At 36.3% G+C, this 26,305-nt stretch overlaps 1 protein-coding gene across 2 annotated transcripts; it reads left to right on the forward strand.

Annotated features, from left to right (window-relative positions):
• The first annotated feature begins 7,817 nt into the window (after nucleotides 1-7,817).
• LOC137406419 (piRNA biogenesis protein EXD1-like) lies at nucleotides 7,818-25,379 on the forward strand. 2 transcript variants are annotated; one of them, XM_068093004.1, is made up of 17 exons: nucleotides 7,818-7,932; nucleotides 8,210-8,284; nucleotides 8,448-8,502; nucleotides 9,334-9,527; nucleotides 12,953-13,137; nucleotides 14,013-14,117; nucleotides 14,303-14,383; nucleotides 15,076-15,219; nucleotides 15,740-15,931; nucleotides 16,437-16,644; nucleotides 16,729-17,028; nucleotides 17,155-17,221; nucleotides 17,648-17,701; nucleotides 18,020-18,185; nucleotides 18,470-18,610; nucleotides 19,837-19,916; nucleotides 25,136-25,379. In XM_068093004.1, exons 1-17 carry the CDS (start codon nucleotides 7,818-7,820, stop codon nucleotides 25,188-25,190), a joined length of 2,217 nt encoding a protein of 738 aa, XP_067949105.1. In that variant the 3' UTR covers nucleotides 25,191-25,379. The 2 variants fall into 2 exon arrangements, with proteins under 2 accessions (XP_067949105.1, XP_067949113.1); XM_068093012.1 differs by having other exon boundaries at nucleotides 16,732-17,028.
• The last annotated feature ends 926 nt before the right edge of the window (nucleotides 25,380-26,305 follow it).

Here is a 26,305-nt window from a genome sequence, read left to right on the forward strand (position 1 = left end):
CGTAATTTTTCGTGAACTATAATCTGACCAATTTTACAACATTAATTTTTAACAACATATAGCAACAGACAGACAACCTAGAGCACATTTAAATCAACTTGTCATAGTTATTTAGACGAAAACTTTGATTTTTGCTGATTGTTATCTATGTTTTAGATAGCAGCAACTTTGCATAAGGCAATTAAACATGCAATTTATAAATACGTATCGTTGTTTGAATGTTTTTTATTGCACGACCACATTGGCGCGTGTGATAAGAAAACATATGTTGTTTTGCAGAAATTTTTTGGCATCGTGTACAGTATGATTCAGTCAAACTAGTAGAGAAGTATTTTGGCAAGAATCGGGTAAATTGGATCAATTCTAGTCAGTAGCTACATGGAGTAAGCCAGGGGATACTTACTCGATAGTAATAGTACACTTGTAATTAGCCCCAGGGGCCTTGAGAAAGTGCCTCAGAAGTAAAGATTTGGTTAATACTATGGTTTGCCTAGATTCCAGCATTAGGCTGAGTTATGTTTCAGTCTGAGATTTAAGTCTTAAGTCTCTAATGGTTTTGGGGGGAAACAGTCCCAACATAGACAAGTCCCAATCTCGACAGAGGTTGGTCCGAATCCAGACAAAGGTTGGTCTGAATATCGACAAATATCGACAATTTATGCTGTACTGTACACCACTAATATCACGGTGATAAAAGAAATTTTACACCCACAAACTAGAAATAGCCTCCAGTGGTTATCTGACGAAGTATATAGGCCTACTAAACGAGTTTTAAATTGATAGCATGCCTTTGCATAATCATTATCATAATGGTGATATCAAAATTGGAAAATTGAGAAAATCAATGAACACAAGAAAATAATAAGACTATAGACTGTAAGACTATAAACTTCCATAAATAAAATAATGTAAAAATATAATAATTATAATATTAATAAATTCACTTATTATTATTTATAAGATTGGGACCAACCGCTGTTGAGATTGGACCAACCATTGTCGACATACAAACTCGTCGAGCTTCAAACCCGTCGAGGTTCGGACTATAATCCCCTATGGGTAAGAAACTGGGATGCCCGGTATTTTTTCCTTTTTCCATCAGATGGCCTGCATGTGGGTGTTTATTAGGCTGTTTTTCAGGAACCTGATACAGCTCAGAGACTAACATTATTTACGACCTGGTGGTGTTGTATAAATAAATGTACTCACATGAAGTTGCCGCGATAAAGAAGAAAACCTGTCTTTTGTTCCACTTTCTTATATACGACCCAATATTGCTTAATACTACGTAATCCACTTGCTTTACTCACTAGCATTATTCACTAGTTTGACCCATCAGCCTTAATAACTAGCTTTATTTACTCACTGTAATTGCCACCACTACCTACAACTACAGCTCAGATGCCAATATAGCCTGAGCCCCCAAATCCCATAATACAACAGGTGGAAGACACAGAGCATATGCATGTGAAGCTTAGATTAAATCTGCCATAAAATTAAACTACACAATTAATGAAAATCTAAAACAATAATATTAATGACAAAAGGTTAAAAATAGCCAATGAAAGTTGCACCCTTACATGAATGGGTGTTCATTTTTTTGCTCTGTATCATACGTCTATGAGTCTTAATAGTTAGAAAAAAATTATGATGGACCAACAGATGGAGAGGTCCAACAGTTGCAATAAAAAGAGTTTTAGCACTTGAAAGAGTCTCAGTAGACGGAAGAGAAAGAGGCTCGGCAGACGAAAGAGAAAGAGGCCATGTCATTGTTTTCTTTCATGCTCTTTATGCTGTAGCAGGTTTGTATTTTAGTGGACTTGTCTTGAGTACCTCATAGGAATGCACTGATTGGAAATGATGCCTAACTGCTGTTATTTTTGTTGTGTCTGGTAGAAGTTGGTTGAGCTGTGTAAATGCCATCGCCTCTAATTTCCATTGGTGGCTTTCTGGCTGACCAGTTGATGCATCTTTCTCTGATTAACTCTTTCCACTAGAAGCTTCTAATTTTCTGGTGCTTCTATAATTGTTGTGTCTCCTGATAGTACTTTGAAGCATCAGGTGTTTAGTTTGTTGCAGTATTGTATCTATTGCTTGTGGTTTGTGAGGCATTTGGTTGTCGGCTCCCTTTTGCTATCTTGTTTTGCTAATATCTCCAAACAACAAGCTTCATACTATTGTTATTGATTGATATCTGCAGTTGTCTCTAACATCAACTAGTAAATGATTAGGGTTTTTGTAAGGTAGAAGTTATTTTTTAGAACTTGTTACCATCGTCATCAAGGAGCTTTGAGTGTCATCACATTCAGATGTCATCAGCTGCTAGCATTAGAAAGAGTTAGATTGTTGTAACTTGTTAGTATGGTAGAAAAAATTCATGAACATTTAAGGCGCTATGTCTCAAGTAATACAAAAAATACGCAATAATGAACACCCTAGGTACCACACACAATAATGAACACCCTAGGTACCACACACAATAATGAACACCCTAGGTACCACACACAATAATGAACACCCTAGGTACCACACACAATAATGAACACCCTAGGTACCACACACAATAATGAACACCCTAGGTACCACACACAATAATGAACACCCTAGGTACCACACACAATAATGAACGCCCTAGGTACCACACACAATAATGAACACCCTAGGTACCACACGCAATAATGAAATAAGATTTATTAATGTAGATCCACTATCTGATCTTTTTTGGTAGAGCGGACAACTTGAAACTTCAACGCTGCTTGCTGGTGCACCCACTAAATGATGCAAAACTGACCGCTGATCTAAAATGAGTTGATAGGTGCAGCTGGCTAATGTGTAAGCAAACTACTGTTGCATTGAAAAACGGGCTAGTCAATACTGGTATATAACATTGCTGATTCCTTGCTGGTCTGCTGGTACAATCTAACCTAGTGTAGCCTATAGATTTGCTAGGTATCCTGAATATTTTTGGTGCAAAGTTGCTCGTAGTATTACTCATGAATATGTGGTGGTAGTCAGTTATGCGATTGTATTGCAATATAAGCGTAGAAAGAAGTGCTCTTTGGAGCCTGACAGCATCTTATGTAGGGAGTGGAAGGAGCTAAACAATGTACTTGTAAGCACTTTCACTATTGACAAACGTTTAACTTAGATGGCAATTGAAGAGAAATGCATAAATAATGAAAAGATTCTAACATATCTAGCTTACATATAAAATCAATAAAACAGACTATAACTTCAGATAAAACACTTTATTACTATTAGTTTCATGCTTGGTAAGAGCAATCTTCAGATGAAGTGTTAGCACCAGTATTGGTTACTTATATACAGCTGAAACTATTGAAATTACTAAAACTTCATAGCTGAAAGATTATGGATTCATAGAAACATTAAGTTTTAAAATTGGACAGTAGAAACTTGCTAGCGTGTCTGCAGGCGCTGACGAGTTCAGTACGTTTGTTTAATGAACCAAGGTGTGGCCTGTATATAATATAAAAGTTTTCTTGTAGACACAAAGTACAGTTCTTAAAGCCATTGGCCAGTGGTATGGACTGCTCCAGTATTCTCCAGTTGATGGGATAGTTAGTGTTGGAATCCTTCAATCGCCATATATGCTTGCTGAGTTCAGTGGCAGTTCTTTTATTTCGTTGTGTAAACGACGCTTTATGGTTGTTATAGCGCGTTTTAAATGAAGTTTCTGTTTAGCCAATGTAGTTAGATTCGCCATCGTGGGAGGTGACAGTGGCTTGGTAAATTATAGCAGACTGCAAATATTTCCCTGTAGGGGGCAGTTGGCTTTTACACGACAGTTGCAAGAATTTGCTGGGGAATTTTTCCTGGTAGATTCTTCGCCCTTCAAGAGTTTTAGGTTGTGCGAGTCGATGATGTTTTTTATGTTTTCATACAGCTGTAGCTGATTTTTAGAGTGTTTTTGTTGAATATGGTGTGCAGTGGGTGGTTTTTAGGAAATTCTTCTCTGACGATTCTTAAAAATTGTCTGCCGATGTTGGTTGTGACATGTTTGCTGAATGGGGGGTTATACCAAGTAGTGTTATGCGTTCGGTTTTTCCTTTTATTTTGAGGTGTTGGTGCTATAGAAGAGTATTGGAGTTTCTGGTTGTACCCACTATTCTTTAAGGCTGTTTGGTGGATTTTGATAAATGAAAATGTAGTTCATTTGACAGATCACAATCTAATCCATTTCGCATTGAAATTTTTGTGGAGCTACACTGATTTCAAAAAGTAGCTTTTTTCATAGATATCGTTCATATGGAGTTATAAATTTTGTTAGCTTCTGCTGCTCTTATGGAGTCTTATGGAGTTTACACATATTCTTATAGCATGATTTTTAGTACAAGGTGAGCACCAGTTGCCTTTTTAACTTTTTCGATCACCTTTAACCTTTCGAATATGTTAAGTTCCACTATTAAAAGTTTTTTGCCCTGCTGTTGTACATTTTTGCGTTGCCTTTGCAAGTCTAGCTCTGTCATTACTTCAGGTAGCAAGCAGCCTAGCTCTTTAAATATTTTACAAAATCTTTCACCCATTCCACCATCCTGCAGTAAAATAAATCTACAAACTATGTTTTTTGGTTTCCTATTGTTGGTTTTTCAAAAGTGGCTTCTCGGGATCTTCCAACACACAGTAGTCTCCCCTATAACATATACGGTAGACGCTCCTATAACGTATACCACCTATAATGTAAATTCTAAATACGGTAAAAAATCTATGTAGTTTTTGCTTCATACTATGTAAAAAATTCTATACAAGATAGTGTCAAGTCGGGCTAGTTGTCAAATTCAATTTGAATGGTGAATTGAAAAACGACGTGCGTGTAGCATTATATCTATTATATAGACAACTTTCATGGCCTCTAGTTTATCGTGACAGATTGTCAGATGTGTCAACGAAACAGATAATAGGTAGCTGCACAATTGTTCATAAATCCTTAAAAGTTGACTTGCAACAAAATTCACATTACAGTTATTTGGTATCAAAAGATTCACCATGTCTTACTCTGCTGTGTTTTAGGTGCAAAATATGTGGATATGTGATTACAAGGTCCTAAAAGCTCAAAAGCGAACAGTTAATTGCCGCCATCACAAAACCGCCGTAGATTAGAATCTCTTTCCAAAACGGCTCAAATGGGACATAGTTGTACAAGATGGTTTTTGTTTACACTTTCATGCAACCTCATTCGTCGAAATATTTTCACAAATGTACTTCACGCATTCAATAAAACCATGTCTATTGTTCTTACGCGTCTTTTTTATAGTCATCATGACGAGCCTGTTGGTCACCTTTGATAATCGAAAATCGCCGCAGAAATTATTTGCGAAGTATTGGGTCACATGATCAGATTATGACTAGACGATTAGACCAAACTGAAACAAAACTGTAAAGTAACGAGCATCTATATTTGATACGGGGTCTTCAGTAAAACCCGAAGTGTTTGTCATAAACTAGTTCTACGAGAAGTTCTATATTGAGCCTTTTATTGGCCTTTCAATTCACGTGAGAACATCACGTGACAAAACAATAATCAAATGTAATGACAACATCAGAGAAATAAACTGATTCCAGACTACGGCGGCTTTTCGTTTTTGAGGTTTTAAGATCTTGTAATCACATTTCCACATATTTGCACCTACAACACAGATGAGTAAGACATAGTGAATCTTTTGATACCAAATAACTGTAATGTGAATTTTGTTGCGAGTCAACCTTTAAAGGCAATCGATTGGTTACAGCGCCGGTCTACCAATCTGATTGTCACAAGTTGGAGTATTGTCGAAAGTTATCTTTTAACATAACCTTGACCCCTTGATACAGATAGATGACGAACAGGTAGTACCGCTCTTTTTATAGTAAAATATTTTTTATTTTGCTTTATTGTAGACGTATAAAGTATTCGTTATTAGTTTTACTTTGCAGAATAGACTTTGCTGTTTAGAAAAAAAATCAGTAAATTGTTGTGAATGAACGTTAAAGATGCTCCCCATCAACTTATTGTAAAATTCTCACAATCATGCTTTATAAAATCAGTGAAATTGATCAGAAAAAGGAGAAAAGTTGTCGATACAAGCCAATAATACTGCAGTTACGGTACAGCCTACAAATTAATAAGTTGATTCAAGCCTTTCCTTTTTGTATGAACAAAGGAGTGAGTTTAGAAAGATCTTGGAACAGATTGAGCATTCTACATGTATTTTACTGTTCGTACAACGTAAAACCCCTATAAAAGCAAATGCTTCTAAAACGAATTATATAAGTTGTAGGAGCGCCCGCTGTACATTCCTTTTCTTCCATCCACTTGTCATTGTGGACTAACTTCCTTGCCTGGATGCCGTATGCAAGTGGTTGAGTTTGAGTTTTTGGGCAACTCCAGTCTGGAATTGCTGTTACTGACACACAAATATCTACTGAAATTTTTTTGATTTAAAGTTGACTAGTAATTGTAAAAACCATGGTTTTGATGTTTTCATGAGTTTGTCGATTTCCTTTAGTCATAATGAGTCAAAACCTAAAGAAGTCTTTCCAATTCTTAATTTGTTTTGTCTAGCTCATTATCAGGCTCTTATTTTTTTCACACTTTCAATACTTTTTCTTTACAGAATGGCATTTTTCTTTCCAAAGCGAATATCAACCACAGCTCATATACTTTGAATCAAGCTTCTGTGATCTTTTGACCATTTTTTTCTTTTGTTTTACTACATCCAGGTTTTTCGAAGTAGTTTCAGCATGTAATGCGCTAACCATTTTTGAAGCGCTCTCATGCAACAAAATCGATCACTCTGCTTTTCAGCTCAATGTTTGGAAGTTGAGGTTCTCTTAATCAACTGTCATCCTCGAAGGTTGTTGTCAAGCGCTACTACTACAATGCAATCCCTTACTAACTCATCAACAATAATTGAACCATAATCACAGCTTGCAGCCTGAGTTTGCGCAATACAAATGTCTAGAGGAATGGATTGTTCATCTATCAGTTTTGAACTGGAGCTTTGAATAATCAATGATTGTGCTAATCAGATTTTTAAGCGAAAGCGTATTGGCGATTTTTTTAGCTATCTTGTTAAACCATTTATGACCTAGTGAAACTTTTCAACTAGGTCATAAATAACATTTCAATTGGTATTTAAATGTTTTTGTTGCCTCATACGCTTGCGACTTGCTTGCGAGAGAACTTGATTCGTCGAGTTCTCAATTTATACCATTTTGCAGCAAAACATAAGGCATAAGCACTGAATGGCATAAGCTCACTTGCAGACAAATAAATACCTTGGCAAGAGCCCGTAAGTCGAAAGCTATTTAGTCAGAATTTAGTATTATAGTTGAGTAGCTATTTCGCAGATCCAGTCCAAGACTGCCTTTTGTCAATTTCCTTTCTCTTGTTTCACAATTTTCTGATGTTAGATAATGCACACTTCACTCTTCATAATTAAATCTGGCTGGTAATATTGCTGATAACGCAGGCCACAGATAATTTGCTATAACTTAAAGCTGACTTTTAACTTAAAGTTTTATTTGGTAGTCTTAATCGTGCTGCTTTTTGCTAGTAATTTTATAGAAATCATGCTATTGTAGCGAGTTACTATTTTAATGAGCCAACAAAAGCGCTATATTTTAATTTATTTGTATGATGATGATATAATAAGAGTAATGAAACATAATTAATTAGATAATTAGAACAAAAATGAAAATGATGCTATCTGTCCAGTACCATTTTCTGTATGAATATACGTGACTGATGTATTTATATCTTATATCACGTATAAGCTGAAGTTAGTTAAATATCCACAAGTTTTGTTGCAACCTTGTAGATGGCAGCCTACTTGGGACGCATTGTAACTCTTAGCTTGAAGAACGAAGGAGGCAAGTACTGTGGCCGATTAATTGCCCATAATCATGTTGATGGGAAGATCGTTCTTTCCAAAGGTGAACTTTATTCCATTTCGGTGATGCATTAGTTGCATATTCTGAGAAATCTAGTACCTAGTTATACGCTTCAATTTATCATCTATACAATAGATTAAACTTCCCATTGGAAGTAACTCTCTGATGCGGGTTCCTGTGAAGAAGCATTTGGGTTACTCGGGCCACATCTATCCGTTTCAAAATCATAGCAGCAACTTTTTCAAAAATAGTTAAATGTTTCATTTGTACTATTCTGAAATTGTTTTTAATCATCGCTTATCTTTCTTGTTTATTCCAGTGACGTGCATCACAACAGGAAAACAACTGCCTGGCAACCAGACATTCTTTCACGATGAGATAATTCTGGATTCCAGTAAGTTAATGGATTAACGGTTTTGGCATGAGTCATTTGCTTATCGGCGATGCAAAACTTTCTTGAATCTGATGGTAGGTTCAAAAGTCATATATAACAAACTTGCTAGAGATGTAGCGATTTTTTAAATTCAATGCTAGCCATGCCGTGATTTTGTTTGCAGTGGTTGTCACAGATGAGGTTAATAATGAGACCGCTAAAATGGATGGAACATCTCTGTAAGTTCCACTATTCTGAGAATAGTAATGCACTAGGCATTGCATGCTTTGTTCTTTTATTGTCTACAAGTAGTCTTTTCTCTGTTCAATAGCATAGAACTGGTGTAGAATTTAAGCTAAAAATAACATTCCTTCTTCACAAATGTTTGTTTTTATCAGCTCGGTTACAATTTAGGTTTAGCAATTATCACACCCAGCTTGGGATTTGAATTTTAAAATCGCTATCTAAATACATGTATGTATAAATGTTCGTTTATTATACGTTTAGAGCCTGAAGGTTTTAATAGCTGGCTGGAATATGATAGGTTGAACTGAAATAGACAAGGATAATTATTGTAACTGATGTCTATGAGGGACTCTAGACATCAGTTCAAGCAGTAACTGATGTCTACGAGAGACTTTAGGCAACAGTTCAAACAGTAACTGATGTCTATGAGAGACTTTAGGCAACAGTTCAAACAGTAACTGATGTCTAAAAGAGGCCCTAAACAACAGTTCAAACAGTAACTGATGTCTATGAGAGCCTCTAGATAGCAGTTCAAGCAGTAAATGATGTTTATGTGAATTTCTGGAATTTTAATTTCTTCAGCCATGAGTAATACTTTTTTTCGTTCTTCAACCACAAGTAGGGCATGCCATAACATCTCTCCGTTGAGGATTGCTTTTGCTATAAATTTTGCAAAAAACCTTCATTTTACATAGATTTTTGCTTTAAAAAAATATGAAATTCTTTTGGGTTTTTAGTATTAATTTTTTGTATAGTATATTCTCTGTTAGTTGTTTTCCAATATTGAGGTCGCATTCAACTTTGCATTTCTTCTGACCAATCAGAAAAGAGAAAAGCAAAAGCATGGTCTTTCGAGGAAGCAAGTGTGTCACCAAAAGAAATATGCCTATCTGCCCCGACTTGCAAAGGGAGACCTTCCAGCTGGCTACCTTCACGGAGATCATGCAAAAGGCAGACAACCCGGAGGAAGTACCTGAGCACCTTGTGACGGCCAGTGTATATGAGGCGCTTGTACAATGTGGGTCAAGTTACCTATCACATCGTAATAGATTGAATTAGCTGAATTTAGATTATTTGCCCATGTTATCTCTCGCTAGTACTTACGACTCATTTGAAACCAGCATTTAATAGTTCTATAAGTATGACGGTGTTCGTTTTGGACCACATCAGGTCTTCCGGGTGCATAGATAGGTGCATTTCTGTGCTTTTTCCTATGCTGTACCTTGTCTTTTTTTAATGATCATATGATCCATTTGTGAGATATAAATGTTTTCCTTCACTGCAAGAGTTTAAAATGAAATTTATCTACAATTACACTAGCGTAAACGTTAATTCACGGCTTTTTAAAATTACCTCTATTTATTACAATACAGTGCACCCTCAAGATACAATGTGGATCCGTTCCAGGGTTGGCATCGTGTGGTGAAAAATTTATATGTAGAGGTATAGAGACCATTGTAATTATACAATGCAAACATCCCCTGGTAAATATCGTCAAAATATTATAAAAATTGTGTACATATTAAAAATTAGTAACAAAATAGTATGTTAACTTTAGTAATTATAGTAACCTACAGTAACTGTATTGTATTTAGTGTATTTTAATGGTTATGATCTGCAATAGAATGCAACATTATGTGTGTACCAAATGCAGTACGTACGGTAAGGAGTTCTTGCCTTCAAGACATACGTATAACATAAACTTTAAATTCACTTCAAATAAGTTTAGCTTACTAAACTCACACTTAAACTTAAGTTTTAGTAGGTATTTTTAACTATTTTACTGAATTTTCACTTTTTATCACTAAAATTTTATCCTTTATTAGTTTCTGTCTTCACTTTCACTATAACATTTAGCGTGTCTGGTTGAAACCTGTTTCAACCTAATTCAACAAGAAAGGCTGAGCGATGCGGTTATCGAAAGCGGCCTCTCGCACACTTGACCATTTAATGGCTATCGAAAAGAAAAATGAAATTTTATTTACTATACAGGATGTACATACCTTTGGAGTAACGTGACTCAAGCTGGTACATGTAGCGAGTAGAGCAGAGAGGAAATAAAGACGTATCAATGCTAATTATGTTACTGTACACTTGAAAATAAATTTAATACATAATAAAATGAAATTTTTTTGGCAGGCTAAAAGAAATTGTATAATCTTGTCCAATTTTTTTACTGGTTTTAAAAGAAAAAGTTTACCACTTTTGGGTCCTGAAAAGCAGAAAAGGCCAGGAAGACACAGCTTTCCTACTGGCGCAAAATGCTCTAAGACAGCAAACTAACTTGGTGCAATGTAGAAGATAGCCTACGTGATCACTTATTGAAGATGCTGCTTGCTGATGCACTGTAAATGCTGGTGCAATGCAGAAAATTGCTAGCTAGCCTAACGCTTGTAAATGTATCCAGGGAAGGTTGTACAGTAGTTTGTTTTGTATTAAATGCGCACAAGAATCAATGTAACCATAGTTACCATACATACAGAAGTTTGTATATATTTATACCTTAGATGGCAGGGCTTTAGCAAGTTTTAGAAAGTAATGTGGATGCGTCAACTATCTTGAGTAGCTTGTTGTATATGAGTTACATACATTCGATGATTTGTATTTACGTAGTAGAAAACAGGCCTGCAAAGACATGGTTAAACAAGAAAATAAACCATAAAATCAAAATAAAATGAATCAAAATAAAACATAAAATGAAATGATTAAAACATGAAAAACATGCCACACAAAAAAGATAAATAATGAAATATATTATGCATACATTGTACAGTGTTGTTTTTATGTACCAGTACACATCAGTGAATTAATTAAAGTAAATTAAACACTTGAAATTTTTCTGCCGATATAGGCTTTTCTGTCTCTTCTACTTCCTCACCACTAAATGGTTGCTTCTCTTGAATGCTGATCCCGTGCATGTCCTCCAACTCCTTCAAGTCCTCAGTCGTAAGCTCCTCCTTGCGCTGGCTTCAATGGAGTTCTTGTTTTTAATAATAATTACAATTGTTGATTGGTTGCGACCATATTCCTTGGCAATATTAACAATACGGGTGCCTTCTTCCTATCTATTTAAGACCTCCAACTTTGTTGAAAAGGAAATCGTTTTTCCTCCGTCTTGTAACATTTGTATCGGTCTTAGATTCCATAGCTATCAAATTACAGTAAATATGGATACTTGTAGTTATAAACGTATGCTGAATAAGTTTATAGTAGAATGGAGTATAACGCTAAAAATGAATATTTGCTCTCGCTTATGTATTGTTCACCAAATTTCCCACATGGAATGCTGACTTCAGAGAAGTCGGTCATGGTGTCTCTTCTGAACATTGTGAAAATGTTTTCGGCGAACCATATTTCGGCAAACCATATTTCAGCGTGTTTGTTATTTTGACGTACGTAATAAGCACACTGACTGCCAAATTTGAACTCGGGCGAAAAATTTCCTTGAATTCGTATGGTGAAATAGAAGTCATATATGATGAGGTGAAAGCCTCACCATGTTCAACTTCGTAAGGGAAAAATCATATATCAGGGTAATCGAATCCTGAGGGTGCACTGTATAGCAATGAAATGTTGTTTTTTTAGCTATGATTTTGATGTGAGAACTAAAAACCAGTTTTGGAGACAAAAAATTGGAAGCTAGCTCTAAGCTGTGACTTGAGGTGGTCATTTTTTGGGCAAAACACAGACTTCTGAATTATAAAGTCAAAGCCAATGATTAGCCAATGCGAAACCAAAGAACTTCCGTTGGCTGCTTTTCGTATTCCTTCACCCCATCTAGTCGTCACACTGCATCATTACGGTTAACCAACATGGCAGATAATTATAACGCAAGGTAGAAGCAGATTCCACAATTACTGAAAACGTCTGCACTGTATTTATGTGTCCCGCGTTAACTTTTGAGTGGTGGTTATAGAATTACAACAAACAGTTGTGTGTACATCTTGTGGAGTGCGCTAGGAAGAAATTCTCGTTTCACACAAATGAAAAGTTTAAAAATTGTTTGTCTAAGTTAGCTATTTTTAGAAGTCATCTGTTTAAACTCTATCAACGCATATTCTGGTTTCACGAATAAGGGTTTTAACCAGGGGATTTTTAGAGAATTTACTATCTAGATTTTAAGACCTAGTTTAAATTTAATATAATCGTATAGTGTGGCAGTTGTTTTCAATCAATATTTTGCACAGATCACGAATATTTCTGTTAATTTTCTTGACTTGAAAATGTTAATAACACCTAGTATTTGGTCGAAATTACACAAAAATATTATTAAAACCTCAATTTGTAATGGTATCTATCATTGCTAATGCAATAAAAAATTGTGCTGTCGGTTACCCATTAAGGTTGAGAACTTGAGAGGTTTGTGAAAGTTACCTATCTTTGTTTCAGTCTAGTTATAAATGCTCATGAGGTGATTTTCTGTCTCTCTTTTCATTACTACAGTACCCCACAAAGATGAGTGGATACAAAAGCTTAATAAAAAACATCGACCCAGTCGCTACATTGTGGTCGACAAGTTAGGCGAATGCTTTGATGAAGCAATATACCGCATAAAAGCGGAGGAGGCAATTGGTCTTGCATTTACCGGGATGGACATTTCAAGGAGGGGAAAACTCTGCTGGATTCAGGTATCATTTCTTATCTACTCTATAGGCTTGTATTAATTCCTTTGTGCTTTTAGGTAGTACTTTCCTCATCTCAATAGTCTTGTATTTACTTTTTTATGCTTTTAGATACTATTATTGTTATCGCTATTAGGTACTGTTATTGCTATTAGGTACTATTATTGTTATTGCTATTAGGTACTGTTATTGCTATTGGGATTGCAGTATTGCTCGACAAAATACACATACATCAAAGAGATACAAGAGATACAAACGCCTACATTTTTAACAGTGCTCGTGCCACCTGCATTGGAGAAAAGTCTTTTTTTATAGGCACTAAACTCTCTTTGTTGACACTAGGGTTTTTTTGTAGGTATTAGGGTCTGTTTGTAGACACCATGTTTAGTTTCGCTAACATGTCATCAGTTTTACAAATTTGATCTTTGCAACGCTTACCGTCGTTTCTCAGTGATATCAACCTCTTTTAGTTTAATTAACTTGAGTTTTACTTCTAGCATTCATCTTATTCAGTTGATCAGTGAGTTCTAACATACATTGTTTATTTTTTCTGTTATGTTTGTTTGTGGTTTAGAGAAAAATGTCATTGTTAGTATTTATTGCAAGAATGAATTGAATCTTTGACCCACAACCAACAACTGACAACAATTTTTAAAAAATTATGTTGCGTTATATTGCAAGGTATATACACACATGATTGGCTAACCAATGTGGTATATGTGCAGCTCGCTTTGATAAAACATGACAATTTAATTTCAGTTGGTAGCTAACCTAGTCAGTGTACCATTCAATGCTATTTCCATGCATCGGCCATGACACGCTGCGTTGACATAACATGAACTGTTTGTCTATCACTCAGCTTGCCTAATTCTATTTAACAGGTGGCTGCATCCGACGTTGTTTATCTCTTTGATGCATACACTATGGGTCATACCTGTATATTTTATGGATTGGATTCTGTGCTCACAAGTCCATCTATACTTAAGGTTATATACTCTCTTTGTGACAAATTTGCTTCACTAGCAGAATTATTTGTTGAGTGATTCAATTGTTAGTCCGAGATCATTGAGTTACTTCGTGTACTCGATGGTACTGTAATAAAGCTACTCTGTATTATCATTAGAATGATAATAGGTTTGCTCAATGGTATAATAATAATAATTGTCTACAGGTAACACACGACTGCAGGTATATATCAGACCTCCTCTTCCACCAATACAACATAAAGATGGTCAACATATTTGACACACAGGTACTCATTTCCGTTGTCATTAAGAGCACGTCTTTGTAATGTTTGATTTGACCCTAAAAATCAGTTTTTTGCATCGATCAACTCGATGACTGCCTGTCATGTTACTTATTATTATTATCATCAATAATATCAATGGCTAAGCACTATTCAGACAAGTTGTTAGCTATTTGACAAGGATGCAGTGTTAGTTACGCTACAGTTAAAAATATTTTTAGCAGGATATTTCTGAATTTCCAAGTTTTTTTAATGCGAATTGCTCTGCAAGCATTATTTGTAGAATAAATGACCTATTATTGTTTTCCCGAATTTGTGACATTTAACTGGCCTATTTAAGTATCTGTAATATTTTGCATCATTGCATTACCTAGAGTGGGAATTAGTAGCAGTTTGGGAGTAGTAGTTATGGAGTTGCTAGTTTTTTTTGTAACTCACATTTAGAGTGTGATTCCATACTCGCTAGAGTTGTATGGTTCATGTAACTCAGGCTAAACTGTTTTACATTTTTAGGTAACTTTATTCGATACATTTAGTGTTAGTTTTAATCTTAAACAGTTTTTCTCCTTGTTCAACCTGCCATATGCAAACAGTCATGCCTAGTTGCTACCTTAAGAACCAGTCAGTCTCATGAGGTCAAAGGATGCAGAAAAACATTGTCCCTACAATATCTATATGTGTTCTACTGCACAATGCAGGTAGCTGCAGTCATCGAATCTCGTACTATGAATGGTGGACATTATCCGGCGTATGTCAGAAGTCTACAGAGTTTGGTGGAAGATCTTCTGCCAATAGAAAAAAATGAATATCACGTTTACAAGATTCGTCAAGCATTCAAAGATGTGAGTTCACATTTGCTGGGTTACAGCTATTTGTCAGACATTCTAGGGGTTGCTAAACTACTACAGTTGGTCATTTAGATCTGCGCAGTTATGACAGCCGGGATACACCTGATCGTTCCTGCACAACATTTTGGTATAGTACGCTAAATCTCAGAAGTGGTACACTTTACATTCATCATACAAGATTAGATTTTCTTGAAAATTCTTGTTGGTGCGCTGTCTGCAGACTGATATTGCTTGCTGATATAGTTCCTGCCAATTGCCTCAAATGGCTTTTTAAACTTGAAAGCCAGTTTTTATTACAGAGAATAGGTATCAACTTAGGTGTAGAATTGTTGGTTTGAGTACTGATAAGTATAAGGACGCGTGATTATTTGGCAAGGTACTATATAGTTTTTCATTCACGGCTCTTAATTATTTGCGTTTATTTCTGTCCCTTACATGCAGGAAATGTCCGAAATGCAAATGTAGATTTTTATGTTTATGATCATTAAACTGCCTCACTATCCTTCTATTATAGACTGAGGAAAAGATATGGTCACAACGGCCAATGCATCACTATCTTTTGGACTCTCTCGCTAAGACTGTTTCCTATATGCTGGAGTTAAGAGAGATTCTTATTAGAAGAATGATGAATGACTTCTATGCGGCTATAGATGCGTATGTCAGCATCTACAGAGACTTGACTGACGAGGAATCAAGAAGAGAGCAGGTGAGCCTGTTTATACACTTTCCTTCTCCGTTTAGCCAAGTATACTCTGCTTAGCTATTTGACATAATTCTTCTTTCCTACGTGCTATCACTTTTTTACTCAACATTTATTGCTAGAAAAGATTACCAGCTGGCTGACCGCACTATTTTCAAACATTATATTCATAGTAAACATCAACAATCATCTTCAACATCTCCTCAAAGCGAATTATTCAATGGATAAAATGGTTTAGTTTTTGCTGATTACGAGCTTGTCCAGTCTTGGGCTCTTTATTGTGTTTGCCTCTGAATTATTATTTCCCCAAACATGGCTGAACTTGAACAAATGGACACTCAGCGTACTCGAATTCGACTTTATATTATCACCGATGTGCTCCATAACATAAACAGTCACTGCTATTGTTGGGCTAGCCATCCAAAATAACAGAAGAGTTGTATTTGACAGTAGGTGCTTGAGTTACTACACATTCCCTTCAAAGATATCCATGTTGTTGTTGTTTTTTTAGCCGGATCAACACGTTCTTCCAGCGGTTTTTCGAGGCTTCCAGCGCAGAGATGAACTGAGATCTCGCAGAACCCAGTCTAAAGAAGGAGAGCATATGTTTAATTCAGATGGTTTAGTTGAGACTGTTGAGAACCCTAGCGATTTATACTATAAGAGAGATTCTATCATGCACTCGCGGGCTAGGAACAGTTCACAAGCTTCTAGTTCGGGTAGGCACATAAAGCCATTACATGAGGATTTTAATGTGCAAAGGCCGGCTTGTAGACTTTTGACGCATTCTTTTCCAATTTTAGCAGTAAAGTCACACAGACAGCCAGGCGCCAGCAGTTATGTTGTTCCAGTGCATCTTCAAAAGTTGTTGCCAAAACCACTTGATTCACCAACCATTCCAGCTTCTTCCAATAGCGAATCTACTCCATTAATTTCAGCCCCGTCTACGTCAAAATGTGCTACCTCTTCTCGTTCTACTTTCGTGTCTACAGTGTTTAACAATCCTGCACAGACAGATGCTAGCCCTGTAGTTGATAGTTCTCAGCATGTCAGCGCCGCAACAAGCAGCAATGTAACTGTAGAGGAGACAAACCCATCTACAGGTAAATATGGGTATCTCTATGTGAAAACGTTTTACAATACGTCTATCACTACTCCATTAAGTATATCACACCCTAGTAGTATCACACCCTAGCCTAGAGTCTTTTATTCTTACTATGCCTTTGCAGGCTTGACGAAAGACTTCGACAAAAAAACTAACTCACCAGTTTCAGATCAGCACTCATGCCGGTTGAAGTAAGTGCTCAGGCATATATACATATGTAGCTTGTTTTGTTTGTAAGTAGGGATAGTTTAGTTAATCTGTCTACCATGAATTCTATATTTATGGTAACAAATCATTTCCCATTCCATTGAACAGGAAAAGTGGCTAACATTGCTGTTATATTTAACACTACTGCAAGCAATGTTCAATAGTTTAAGCGGGAAATTTAGCTTACCAGCTTTCAACTGAAGCTATGATATAATGAAGTTTTCAAACTTCTGAGTTTGCCTGAAATTATTCTAATTCATAAATTTTCTGAACTTTGCATAGTCCTAGCTTATGGTGATATAAATGTATAATTATCCTATTGTGGGTCTCTACTAACAGAAAGCTTGTAATCAATATCAAACTTTCTTCTATTAACACTCATGCTATTTCTTATGGTGTTTGTCTTACAGTGTTCATCAAAACAGTGACAGTAGTAGGATGCTAGGAGTAGCTGGTGCTGAGCGGTAACAACCATTTATTTATATATTATATTACCTATACCTTCGCAATATAATTTATTTCAATATGGTGTAATTTACTTATACAATGTATATGAAGTATTTTATACTTAGCATCTCAATGCAGTATGAAGGGAAGATCTAGGGAGATAATTCTATGATTGTTTTAGCATAATTTCATAATTTATTACTGTAAAAATTAGTCAACACAAATGTACTCTTGCTGGTCTAGTTGGGTGTAGTGCAAATACATGTATATCAAAATATATTTATAGAGGCAGTCAATCGCACAAGTCGTCCAGTTGTACTACTCTACACTTTTAGGACATATCGTGTGGGCCGTGGATCCCCCATCTCCTCTTCTCCAAAAGTTCCATACGTGCAGTATCAGAGAATGACTCAAACGGGCATCCCAGAGGATGATTATGATAGCGGAGTTGATAGCGGAACTAATCCTCAAGTCTACCCAGAGCATCTTATTAATACCACGGTATGCTTTCATCTCTTTTCTGTCAAGTATTGACATCTGATGCGTATAAACATTGCACCAGTTCGCTGCCGATGTCTGTGGTACTGATAGATAAGTTGGAAGCCATCGCGAGATAGCCACTTGTCACTATCTACAATTTTTGAGTGCTCATTTTTTATCTCTGAACATCTTCCATCCTAAATAAATTGTTTATTATATGCATAATCAGTATATACTGCTGTTCACCCTGGGCCATGATAATCTGGGTTGTTCATCTCGTGCTTCAATTGCACCTCTATTTAAAGGGTTGTGTCAGCGGCTTCCAGAACTTTGAGAAGATGGGTCATGCGCTCCTTAGCATTGACACTTTACCTGAAGAGTTTGATATCAGGGCAGCTAGTCGGCAGGAATTACAGTTACTGTCAAAAACATCCAGCAATACGAATGTAAGTAGAAACCGCATCTAATATAACTATACATGTAGGTGGGCAAATACACTACACCAAATTTTAACTGTTTAAAAATCTTTCATTTTCAAGTTTTCTTTTGAGATTATATAATTTGTGTTATAAAATATCCAAGTGTAGGAGTTGTAAGATTGAAGTGGTATATTTAAACAGGAAGAGTGTATGAGTCGTAAGGTTGAAGTGGTATATTTAAACAGTGAGAGTGTATGAGTTGTAAGGCTGAAGTGGTATATTTAAACAGCAAGAGTGTATGAGTTGTAAGGCTGAAGTGGTATATTTAAACAGTAAGAGTGTATGAGTCGTAAGGTTGAAGTGGTATATTTAAACAGCAAGAGTGTATGAGTTGTAAGGCTGAAGTGGTATATTTAAACAGCAAGAGTGTATGAGTTGTAAGGCTGAAGTGGTATATTTAAACAGTAAGAGTGTATGAGTCGTAAGGTTGAAGTGGTATATTTAAACAGTGAGAGTGTATGAGTTGTAAGGCTGAAGTGGTATATTTAAACAGTAAGAGTGTATGAGTTGTAAGGCTGAAGTGGTATATTTAAACAGTAAGAGTGTATGAGTTGTAAGGCTGAAGTGGTATATTTAAACAGTGAGAGTGTATGAGTCGTAAGGTTGAAGTGGTATATTTAAACAGTAAGAGTGTATGAGTTGTAAGGCTGAAGTGGTATATTTAAACAGTAAGAGTGTATGAGTTGTAAGGCTGAAGTGGTATATTTAAACAGTAAGAGTGTATGAGTCGTAAGGTTGAAGTGGTATATTTAAACAGTAAGAGTGCATGAGTCGTAAGGTTGAAGTGGTATATTTAAACAGTGAGAGTGTATGAGTCGTAAGGTTGAAGTGGTATATTTAAACAGTAAGAGTGTATGAGTCGTAAGGTTGAAGTGGTATATTTAAACAGTAAGAGTGTATGAGTCGTAAGGTTGAAATGGTATATTTAAACAGTAAGAGTGTATAAGTTGTAAGGTTGAAGTAAGAACAATAGAGAACATGCGGCATCAGTATAGAATTTGCGGCACCAGTAGAGGTGTGAAAGATCAGAGCAGTCTCAGTTAACCTGCATTAGAAATCTCTGATTATTAATATAGCCCTCTTGCTTTCACTAACTCTGGCAGGTGTTTTCTCCTGTTTTTCAGATAATCCCAAGTATAAATTTGGTAAAATGACCTGAATTCTTTTTAAAATTCATTAAATTTTTTATCCAGGTAAGCAGCGGGAGTAAGGAAAAGGCTTCGGAGAGATGGAACCATAGTCTAGGTCTAAATGCCCCAAACACGACACTTGTGTAAGTAATTTTTATACGCTAACATATGCCAATTACGAGGTCTAATCCAAAAGTTCCAGCAATGAAGCGATAACTCCAAACGCGTTGCTTCAACTTGCTTATTTAGTTACCCTTTCAAAGTACTCCCTTTAAATATTGATACCCTTGTCACGCCTCTTCTGGCATGATGCCAGGCAGTGCTGAAAGCCATCGGCGTCGATGCTGTCTAGCTCTCTCGTTGTTGCATGTTGAATCCATTTTACACTGTCAAATTTGGTCTGTCTCGCAGTAAGTTTTAATTTATAAAATGGCCAGAAGTCACAAGGAGTCAGATTTTGTAGATACAAATGATGAGGCAGCACAACCATGTTGTTATTAGTGCAATACTACTTCACAGAAAACGGCAAGTGCAAAGGTAGGCGTGGCATAAACTTTGCTGAGAGTCTTCTCAAGTTTAAAACGACAGTTCAAATCCATTGAACAGTCCCAAAACCACCTGCAATCTCTCCAGATATCTTTGTAACAGTTAGACAATGATCTGTAATGACTAGTGACCTCACACTGTCAATTGATGAACAAGTTCTTTGTGAGGCTGGTCTGCCAAACCTTGCATCATCTTCTACTCTCTCTACCTTCACAAAAACAATTGTGCCATTCAAAGACTGGGATTTTTCAGAGCACTATCTCCAAAAGCAATGTTTAACATTTCAACACTTTTGGTACCAGTTTTCCCTAATTTCACATAAAATTTAATGCAAATATGCTGTTCCAATAAAATGAACATTTAAATAATTTTATTAAAAAGTAGCTGGAAGTGTTCGACTGACCTTGACATAACATTGGCTCATGCAAGAACTCCTTGTCTTCGCAACCTGAAGTTTTGTCACAATACTTGATCGCTGCAATAGGATTTTTCATTGTAGATGTATGCAAGTGTACACAACTCCTTTCGCGGAACTGTTGGATTAGACCTTGTATATTATAGATTTATTTGTACTTTGTTTCATTCGTTCAAGTGCAGTATATAGACTTAATCATCAGAGGAATTACTGAAGCTGTTTTATTAAATATGGCCAGCGTGGCCTACAAATATCCTATTGTAGCAACTCCACACTCATGCCCTGTTATGTTGTTTGTCCTTTTTAGTATTAAGATTAACTGATAGCATTTTAAAATTATATCTTAAAAAAACACACACACAGCCCATGATATTTCGCTTTTCAAATATGATTTCGATGTTAGTGAAACAAAAACCATTTTCAAATATAAAAATAATTGGTAAAAACCAAAAAATAGCTTTTATTATTGCAAGCAATTGTATATTTTATTCATTTATTAAAGAGTGATGGAAACTGAGTAAGACACTTTGTTTACTTTAGATTTTGTTTAAAATTGGATGTATTTTCTGCCTCTATATTGTTGACCTTGTATGGAATTTTTAAAATTTGAAAATGTTGCAATAATGAAATTGGAGCAAGTTAACCAGGTTTGAGCTATAAAGTGGATGGGATTATTACATTTCGCTAGATTGCGAGTATCCAAACTCAGCAGTCCACAAAATCATCCACAAAGACCTGCTGATGAGCTGTTAGTGCCAAGCAGAGAAATGACAGCAAACATAATAATGCAACCGTAAAATAAACAGTATTGTTTATCTATACAGTATAAATAAATCTCAAAGTTTGTCTGTCATCAGTTACCATCTATCTGTCATCTGCCCAGCTATAGCGATTAAAATTTTGGAATGAAAAATGCGCTTCACACTAGATTTGAAATCATGAAGATTGCAACCCCAAGTTTGCAGATGCGTGCACCTGACTACTAGGATAAGCCGTTCTTACCATTCCAAATCGCTCTTACCATTTACTGAATACCCTTTTCACTCGCGATTGCACACGCCAAATTATTAATTCATACAGTGGGCTCACAAGTTTCCATGTCCCTTATATAAGATTCATACAGTGGGCTCACAAGTTTCCATGTCCCTTATATAAGATTCATACAGTGGGCTCACAAGTTTCCATGTCCCTTATATAAGATTCATACAGTGGGCTCACAAGTTTCCATGTCCCTTATATAAGATTCATACAGTGGGCTCACAAGTTTCCATGTCCCTTATATAAGATTCATACAGTGGGCTCACAAGTTTCCATGTCCCTTATATAAGATTCATACAGTGGGCTCACAAGTTTCCATGTCCCTTATATAAGATTCATACAGTGGGCTCACAAGTTTCCATGTCCCTTATATAAGATTCATACAGTGGGCTCACAAGTTTCCATGTCCCTTATATAAGATTCATACAGTGGGCTCACAAGTTTCCATGTCCCTTATATAAGATTCATACAGTGGGCTCACAAGTTTCCATGTCCCTTATATAAGATTCATACAGTGGGCTCACAAGTTTCCATGTCCCTTATATAAGATTCATACAGTGGGCTCACAAGTTTCCATGTCCCTTATATAAGATTCATACAGTGGGCTCACAAGTTTCCATGTCCCTTATATAAGATTCATACAGTGGGCTCACAAGTTTCCATGTCCCTTATATAAGATTCATACAGTGGGCTCACAAGTTTCCATGTCCCTTATATAAGATTCATACAGTGGGCTCACAAGTTTCCATGTCCCTTATATAAGATTCATACAGTGGGCTCACAAGTTTCCATGTCCCTTATATAAGATTCATACAGTGGGCTCACAAGTTTCCATGTCCCTTATATAAGATTCATACAGTGGGCTCACAAGTTTCCATGTCCCTTATATAAGATTCATACAGTGGGCTCACAAGTTTCCATGTCCCTTATATAAGATTCATACAGTGGGCTCACAAGTTTCCATGTCCCTTATATAAGATTCATACAGTGGGCTCACAAGTTTCCATGTCCCTTATATAAGATTCATACAGTGGGCTCACAAGTTTCCATGTCCCTTATATAAGATTCATACAGTGGGCTCACAAGTTTCCATGTCCCTTATATAAGATTCATACAGTGGGCTCACAAGTTTCCATGTCCCTTATATAAGATTCATACAGTGGGCTCACAAGTTTCCATGTCCCTTATATAAGATTCATACAGTGGGCTCACAAGTTTCCATGTCCCTTATATAAGATTCATACAGTGGGCTCACAAGTTTCCATGTCCCTTATATAAGATTCATACAGTGGGCTCACAAGTTTCCATGTCCCTTATATAAGATTCATACAGTGGGCTCACAAGTTTCCATGTCCCTTATATAAGATTCATACAGTGGGCTCACAAGTTTCCATGTCCCTTATATAAGATTCATACAGTGGGCTCACAAGTTTCCATGTCCCTTATATAAGATTCATACAGTGGGCTCACAAGTTTCCATGTCCCTTATATAAGATTCATACAGTGGGCTCACAAGTTTCCATGTCCCTTATATAAGATTCATACAGTGGGCTCACAAGTTTCCATGTCCCTTATATAAGATTCATACAGTGGGCTCACAAGTTTCCATGTCCCTTATATAAGATTCATACAGTGGGCTCACAAGTTTCCATGTCCCTTATATAAGATTCATACAGTGGGCTCACAAGTTTCCATGTCCCTTATATAAGATTCATACAGTGGGCTCACAAGTTTCCATGTCCCTTATATAAGATTCATACAGTGGGCTCACAAGTTTCCATGTCCCTTATATAAGATTCATACAGTGGGCTCACAAGTTTCCATGTCCCTTATATAAGATTCATACAGTGGGCTCACAAGTTTCCATGTCCCTTATATAAGATTCATACAGTGGGCTCACAAGTTTCCATGTCCCTTATATAAGATTCATACAGTGGGCTCACAAGTTTCCATGTCCCTTATATAAGATTCATACAGTGGGCTCACAAGTTTCCATGTCCCTTATATAAGATTCATACAGTGGGCTCACAAGTTTCCATGTCCCTTATATAAGATTCATACAGTGGGCTCACAAGTTTCCATGTCCCTTATATAAGATTCATACAGTGGGCTCACAAGTTTCCATGTCCCTTATATAAGATTCATACAGTGGGCTCACAAGTTTCCATGTCCCTTATATAAGATTCATACAGTGGGCTCACAAGTTTCCATGTCCCTTATATAAGATTCATACAGTGGGCTCACAAGTTTCCATGTCCCTTATATAAGATTCATACAGTGGGCTCACAAGTTTCCATGTCCCTTATATAAGATTCATACAGTGGGCTCACAAGTTTCCATGTCCCTTTATATAAGATTTTTTTGCCTTACTCTATGAAACACGATGCTTTTCGTCCTATTGGCCATATTGGCTAATCTTGGAAGATATCTGTTAAAAAACCTATTAACTGCGTGCTTTGCTTTACAAATAAGGATTTTTCAGTGGGCAATTTTTAGATAATCTATTTTAATTTTACTATAATTATATTGCATTTAGCATATACAGTTGTTTCCTGGTGACAGTTTGCAAAGATTGCTAATATTTTTGTCCATTTTCGCAACTTGTTAATAAAGCCAATTATTTGATTGAAATTACACAGAAAATATAATTGAGACCCGGCTCTTTAATGCTATCTGCTATCTCCACTCTGTAATGCTATCTGCTATCCCCACTCTGTAATGCTATCTACTGTCTCCACTCTGTAATGCTATCTGCTATCTCCACTCTGTAATGCTATCTGCTATCTCCACTCTGTAATGCTATCTGCTATCTCCACTCTGTAATGCTATCTGCTATCTCCACTCTGTAATGCTATCTGCTATCTCCACTCTGTAATGCTATCTGCTATCTCCACTCTGTAATGCTATCTGCTATCTCCACTCTGTAATGCTATCTGCTATCTCCACTCTGTAATGCTATCTGCTATCTCCACTCTGTAATGCTATCTACTGTCTCCACTCTGTAATGCTATCTACTGTCTCCACTCTGTAATGCTATCTGCTATCTCCACTCTGTAATGCTATCTACTGTCTCCACTCTGTAATGCTATCTGCTATCTCCACTCTGTAATGCTATCTACTGTCTCCACTCTGTAATGCTATCTGCCATCTCCACCCTGTAATGCTATCTACTGTCTCCACTCTGTAATGCTATCTGCCATCTCCACCCTGTAATGCTATCTGCTATCCCCACTCTGTAATGCTATCTGCTACTGCTGATACAATAATATTTTGTGCTGTCAGTTAACCTTTGGATGTGTCACAAATGGCAATTTCTATGAGCACTTTTTGCAAATACTGTATGTTTAATTTTTATGTTTGCAGAGAACAGAATGGTGCAGATTGCGCCAATGACCCCGATATCGAATGGGACAGCTGATTCTATAGTTTCAACTCTGTTGGCGAAACGTGCTGTCATAACTGCTCACCTCTGCCTTCGTATCTCTGAAATGGATATTGTAAATTGCTTTAATCACTGAACTATTATTGAAAGTCAATAATTCATCTCCATTTCTGTTATGCATATATTTTTATGGAATATATACTATTTACAACAATTTACAACAAATTTATTGAGTTATTTCAGCAAATCTTCTGCATCTTCGGCCTCATCATCTTCCATGAACGTCAATTTACAAAAGGATTTACATACATTAGGATTTACTTACATACATGTACATTTGTACGTTTCGCAACAAAACTAGTTGCAAAATGTACAAATATTCAATAATCCTGTTAATATTTACAATTGTATGGTATCCTTTATGATTCCGTTTTCTGTCTCGATAATCCAGTATTAGAGCCGAGTGGTTGAATGAGCAGAAGAAATGCGGTACCTCATTTGTTCACTTGTAAGAGATAGAATACTAGCTGCTTGACAGATGTCTTCATGAACATCCTAATCATTAGACCATTCTCGCATGCTGAGCAGAGTTTGTATTAAAAAGAACAGTTATGTCGTAGCTCGTCCATTTATCTGGCACGTTTGTATATCCTTGAGGTGAAACTTGTCTAAACAATGTTTTTTCAAAGCATTATGACTCATTATTGACATGCAGTTTTTAAAATGTCTGAGTTGGTTCTAGTAGTCTGTAAAACCAATGATATAAACCCCCCACCTTGGCGGGGGTTTTATATCATTGGTGAAACTGAATTTTAATGAGAATTAGTCAAATTTCACCACAGAGGCTGGCAAAATGAAGATATATCAAAGGGTATGGTTGAGCTTTGCCACATTCGCAAAAAAAATTGCCCCAGTTCTAGTCACCTCTAATAAAAATGTATGCATTAATCTTTTATTCTATGTAATTTATACACTAGTAGGTATTTTATCATTCCAGAGGTGTTGCTCGAAACAAAAAACTGTCAATCACTTAGACTCTTAGAGTATTAATGCTTTATACATGCTATAGCAAATAGCTTCACCATTGCTTTATACACGCAATTGTAAATAGCTTCACCATTGCTTTATATACGCTAGTGTAAATAGCTTTA

The sequence above is a fragment of the Watersipora subatra genome, chromosome 1 (assembly GCF_963576615.1).
Source record: "Watersipora subatra chromosome 1, tzWatSuba1.1, whole genome shotgun sequence".
NCBI lineage: Eukaryota > Metazoa > Bryozoa > Gymnolaemata > Cheilostomatida > Watersiporidae > Watersipora > Watersipora subatra.